This window comes from Trypanosoma grayi, assembly GCF_000691245.1.
Source record: "Trypanosoma grayi strain ANR4 Tgr_5_V1, whole genome shotgun sequence".
Taxonomy (NCBI): Eukaryota; Euglenozoa; class Kinetoplastea; order Trypanosomatida; family Trypanosomatidae; genus Trypanosoma; species Trypanosoma grayi.
The window spans coordinates 41,201-47,188 of record NW_008825624.1 but is presented as its reverse complement, the minus strand read 5'-3'; the positions used below and the strand labels follow the sequence as shown (position 1 = coordinate 47,188).

General features: G+C 60.5%; 1 protein-coding gene across 1 annotated transcript; it reads left to right on the top strand.

The window, feature by feature from the left end:
• Window positions 1-143: 143 nt before the first annotated feature.
• DQ04_00051190 (kinesin) lies at window positions 144-5,942 on the top strand (the record flags this gene model as incomplete). Its single annotated transcript, XM_009307978.1, has 1 exon — window positions 144-5,942. One exon carries the CDS (start codon window positions 144-146, stop codon window positions 5,940-5,942), a length of 5,799 nt encoding a protein of 1,932 aa, XP_009306253.1.
• Between the last annotated feature and the right edge of the window lie 46 nt (window positions 5,943-5,988).

The window sequence follows — 5,988 nt, the reverse complement described above, 5'->3', positions numbered from 1 at the left end:
ATCACAATTAGATATAAGAAGAGTCGCCACTCGCGGAGAAGAGAAATCAGCTGCTGCCACACCATACCACTAACAGAAGCAGCATCAGCAGTTAGGCAAGGAAAACAACAAAAGTGTTGTTAGTGTAAATATCGCGGGACACGATGAGTTACGAATATCCAGACGATGGCCACATTTACGTCTGTGTGCGTGTCCGCGACGTCGCGACGGTGCCTGGGATGGCCCTCCCCAACAATGGCGGCGTCAGCGCCACGCGCCGATCGACGCGGGAGAACATTAAGGACGCCCAGCGCATCTGCGTCTCAACCATTGAGAACGTTGTGGTGCTGCACGACCCCAAGTCGGTAGAAGACGCGTCGTGCGTGGCGCGCGACGCAGACGGCGTGGTGCAGCTTCTCACTGCCCGCTCCAGCGGCGGGAAGGAGAAACGCCTCGCTCGCAAGTTGCTGACCGCCACTGCGACGGCGAACTACTTCGAGTTTGACCGCTGTCTGAACTCCATGGAAACGGGCTCAATGATGCAGATGCCGATGATCCGCAACAGCGACTTCATTCAGCCACCCGAGTACGGCACGCAGGAGGACGTGTACCTCTGCACCGCCGTGCACGCCGTGACGGCGGCGGTGGAGGGCATTAACTCGTGCGTCTTCGCGTACGGGCAGACCGGCAGCGGCAAGACTTTCACGCTATTCGGTGACACGGCGAGCATCCGCCGCGACCCCGGCGTCGTGCCACGCACGCTGGATGACTTGTTCCAGCGCCTGGAGTGTATCAAGCGGGAGTACGAGAGTGATACAGAGACGGAGTACTCGTGCCGCGTCCAGCTTTCCTTCTTTGAGATATACCAGAACGAGGTGTACTGCCTCTTCTCGCGCAAGGGGCCTCTACGCGTCAACTTCTCGCGCGACATCGGGGGCAAGGAAGAGACGATGGTGATCCACGACCTGCAGCAGCAGGTGGTGTCGTGCGCGGAGAAGGCGTACCCGCTCGTTGAGATGGGCCTCCGCCGCCGGCAGACGGGAGAGACGGGTATGAATGCGCGCAGCAGCCGCAGCCACGCCATTTTGCAGGTCCGCCTCACGCAATGGCGCACCAACCGCATCACAAAGGAGTCTGTTGAGCTCAACGCGACGATTAACCTTGTCGATCTCGCTGGAAGCGAACGACAGAAGACTGCTAAGACAGACGGCAAGAGCCGGGATGAGGGAATTCAGATTAATCAGTCGCTCGCAACCCTCGCCCGCGTTATTAACGAAATCTCGCGTGGGGCCAAGTACGTTAACTACCGTGACTCGCTGCTAACCATGGTGCTTAAGGACAACTTGGGCGGGAACAGCAAAACTTTCATGGTTGCCACAATCGCCCCCATGACGTTCTGCTATCAGGAATCATGCGCGACACTGCAGTACGCGAAGGATGTGCGCAAAATTCGAAATCGTCCGATGGTGAATAAGACGTTCCAGACCCGCTCCAACCTGCTGGACCTGAACGCGCGGCTCAAGCAGGAGAATGAAATGCTGAAGGGACACATTGAAAGCCTCCTCAAGAATCTCAATGGAGGTGCTGACAATTCTGGCACCGAGGCGGTAGCAGGAGAAGGGGGAGGGGAAGAGGGCGGTGACCCGCCTCACCACGGGAAAGTATCAAAGGCCCTGTGGGGTTCCAGCGCAGCGGCGCATGTTGGTCCCGCTGCAGCGGAGACAGTTATTGCTGCCTCGGGTGTTGGCGCTGTGCCGCTGGTCATCACTGCGCACCGCAAATACACCAGTCTGTATGGCATCGGTGGGTCGTGTGTGGAGGGCGGCAGGATCGGCGTCACATCGCTCACGAAAGGCATTGTGAAGTTCCGCCTCGCTGACCTCCTGGACGACGCGCAGAAGAGCGATCCACAAATCCAAGGAGATCGGCAAAAGCTGTCTGAGGAGAGGAGGGACTATGGCGTCGTTGAGTTTGAGCGCGTGTCACAGCGTTCGTGTGAGCAACACTACTGGATGCGCTACCTCCCCAACGAGGAGGCCGCCGCCACCGCGTTGGGCTGCCGGCTGGAGTGCCACGTCAACGGCGCCAGCCTGAGAGGCGGCAGCCGGCGGCAGATGATGCATGGTGATGTGGTGTGCATCTACCTCGACAGTCTTGACGGCGCCACGGAGCAGAGCTTGCTGTCGTTCCACTACGTGGACCTCAACTGCCTCTCGCGCCGTGACACGACGACAGGTGACCTCAAGATGACTGTTTCTCTCCCGCGCGCCTCGGCCGAGCGCGCCAGTGACGACGACCTTGAGCAGCTGCAACGCGACAAGGCGAAGCTGCTTGAGATGGTGCAGACGCAGGCACGCACAATTGAATACCAGTGCCAGCGCGACGCCGAGTCGCGGTCGCGGATGGCGTCAGTGACACACTACCGCGGCAGTGACAAGGATGGCTCGCCGTCGCCCAACCCAGTGATGCCGCTCGAACGCATCAACATGGACGTGCCCGCCACGACGCCGCTGCAGGCAAGTGCGGCAGCACGCGCATTCTATCGCACCTCCGTCTCACCTTCCATCCAGTACGAGCTGAGCGCAAACCCACAGCGCTACGAGGACTGTGTGCGTGAGAACCAGACGCTGTACAAGGGCATGGTGCAGCGTAATGCCACACTCGAAGAACTTGCACGACGCCTCGCGGAGCTGGAGAGGAGTACATCCCAGCAGCAGAACGCTCCTGCGTTGCCAGAAGGGCCGTCCACATTCTTAAAGACGACAACGCGCGTATCAAAGAAGGGTGTGTCGTCTGAGGTGAGCGAGAGTGAGGACGCAAGCAAGGCAGCGGCGAGCTCAGAAGGATCTCCCACAGGTGTGATGACCGAGACACACAACCCACCCAATTTTGCTCCGAATGACACCGAGGCCGACGAAACACAAAAAGCAACTGCTGCAGAAAACACGACATCAATTGAGGCTGCGAAAACTGTCTCAGAGGCAGAGCAGCCGCCTAATGCAGATGAAATTTTGTTGAAGCATCGCGCGGACCCCGACCTGGAGCAGTTTGGCCGGATGAACGTGTTCCTGTCCACCTCTGACGGTGTGCGCGAGCGTTACTACGCGGCGAAGCGGGAGCACGTGCTGTGCGAGCGCATTTGGTCTCTGGAGCAGGCGCTGGAGAACCTGCGTGGAGAGATGCACCTCCTCGAGAGCAACCTTCGCATCGCACAGGACGCGAACACCGAGCACGAATTCCGCCAGGCGCAGATGGAAGATGAGATGACGGAAGTGTCGAAGGCGCTGCTCGACGCGACGGAGGAGAACGGGACACTACTGCGCGACATCAACGCACTCGAGACATTCCTTGGCCGCACGGAGGAGGCGCTCGCGGAAGCCAGCGCCATCAACGAGGTGGAGCTCGAGAAGCGCATCGTCCACATGGCAGAAGAGATACGCGCACTAAAGACCGTCGCGCGTATGTGGAAGCGGCGCGCGATGCAGCGCATTGCCCGCGAGTTCGGTGACAACCACAACAACAAGGAGGGCGACGAGGTAGTGATCAAGAGCGGGCAGGTGCCATGGGAAGACCTGCGCGTGGAGAGCAACGCGGCGCGGGCGAAGCAGCTGCTTGGCGACGCACGCTGCACCGCCACTGCAACCAACACGATCGACCGCTTCGAGAAGGAGACTGCCGCCGAGGCGGTGGTGGCGCTTGAGACGGTGCTGGCGGAGCTCGAGAGTGAGAATCTGCGGCTCATTGACGATATCAAGGTATATGAGGAGCAGCTGCGCGATTACAAGGAACTTGTGGCGCGCCTGCGGCGGGAGAAGGAACAGATAGAGGAGGAAGGCTCCAAGAAGGGGGCGACGGATGATGAGATGCAGAAGTTCAAGGAGCTCTACGTGCGGAAGTGCGAGGAGCTCGCGGCGGCGGAGCGGCAATACGAGACTGCTGCCACGAAGCTAAAGTCGGCGGTGCAGAAGAACACCGCTGTGAAGAAAAAGTCGGCCACAAACAACGACTTGCTGCTACAGGAGCAGCGCCGCATTATTGAGGAGCAGCGTGGTGACAATGAAAAGTTGGGCCTCGCGCTGGCATCAAAGGACGAGGAGCTGCGTACAGTGCTGCGCTTCCTGCAGGCCCGCCCCGGAGAAGCGGAGCTGGGCGGTTTCAAAGACGACGTGGAGCTACGCAACCGCATTGAGGAGCTTCTGGAAGCTGCTATGGGTGACACCAGCAGTGTTGGCGCCGGCTACTCTGTCTTCCCTCCGGACTTCGTGTTCTCGGAGGAAGTCGTCGCGCTCATCCGTGTGTGCCTGCGTATCATGATGGACCGCCTCAAGATCGAACTGTACGTGCTGAACCGCCAGAGCCTCCACAAACTTGGCCTGTTCGTTCCGGCAGTGCAGCTGCGTCCGGAGGCTCAGTTCCACTCCTTCATGCACGAGCTGCGCGGCGTGGTGGCGGAGATCGCCGGCAAACCGCAGCGCATTGGCGGCAAGTGGACGGTGGAGGAAGGCGACGTGCTATCGCGTCTTATAGACCACCGCCGCCGCCGTGCCGGCAACGCGCTCAGCGGCCTGCTCATCTGGTACGACCACTGGGACCTCTCGCCCAAGTCTGAACACGTCTGTTACATGGAGCTCATTCGCAACATGGAGCGGGTGATGCAGCTCGCGCGGCTGGTGCGGCAGGAGAGTCTTGTCAACACCAACGCCACCTCTACGCTGCGCCTCATGATGCCGGGCAAGAACGGTGCCCCAGACACCACCTACATGCCCGCCAACATCACTGACACAAGCATCAACGAGAGCCGACGCATACTTGAAAAGCTGACGGTGGGGGCAAGGCGCAGCAACTTGGCACGCGTGGTGACCAACAGCAAACCTGCAGCTTCCGCTGGGTTCCAGCGCAGCCGCACCGCTATTAGTGCGCATTCCACTCCGCGCAAAAGTGACATCGCCGCGGTGAATTTCGCCCGTACAGCCACCTTCACGCCAAAAAGTGCGATGAAAACGCCACCGGCACAGCAGCAGCAACAGCAAGAACAGGGATCGCACGGCACAGATAGCAAGTTCGGGCGGCGCGCAACGGCGCTTGTGGTGCCAGTTACTGAAAATGACATTACGTTCGCCGCGAGTACTGCGCTGGCGCGGTACGACTCGACATTCAACTTCGCTCGCCGCATGAGTGCGGTGAATCTCCCCGAGGCGGAGCCGCACAAGCAGCCGACCAAGACCACACGTTTCGNATTCAACTTCGCTCGCCGCATGAGTGCGGTGAATCTCCCCGAGGCGGAGCCGCACAAGCAGCCGACCAAGACCACACGTTTCGCACGTGCCAAGACGGATGTCCCACCGAGTTTTGCCGCATTGGCGGAGCTGCGCAACGGCAAGCCGAGCGACACATCGACAGGGCTCCACAGTGTCACGCCAAAATCGGCGGCATCGAGGAATAACAGTGGCAGCAGAACACCCATTGCGAGAAAAACAACGACAAGGGCAACACCGGGCGAAACCTTCCGGCGCACACGAACGGCGCAGTTCTCCCGTATGAGCACCTCTGGTGTGCCGCAGCTAAGCAGTCGTGTCAGTGGTCGGCGACCGATGGTAGCGACGACGACGGCGGGGGCGGCGCGTACAAGCACCAGCCACCGCCCGAAGTCGCCGAAGCCGGCGGTGCCGGTGGCGCCCAAGTCGTTCTACGACCCAAGCGTCCTCAAGACGCTGAAGCAGCGCAGCAGCAGCGAGAGCAACCAAATGCCGGAACAGCAGGGGCTGCGGAAGCTGAGCAAATCTAGGCCCGCAACGCCGACGAGGGTGCCGGCGGTGGTGCTACCGCGCCGGTCATCGTCGTTGTCGTTGTCGTCGCGGCTGCACACAAAATGTAGCAGCGGCCGCTCCACCACGTCGCACGCCGCCGCACTGCCACCGCCAGTGCCGGTGCCGCGACTGTGTTTCGACTCGCTCCCCTTGTGAGGGGGCGGGGGAAGACAAAAAAAAAGAAATAACGGCTGCAGCAGCA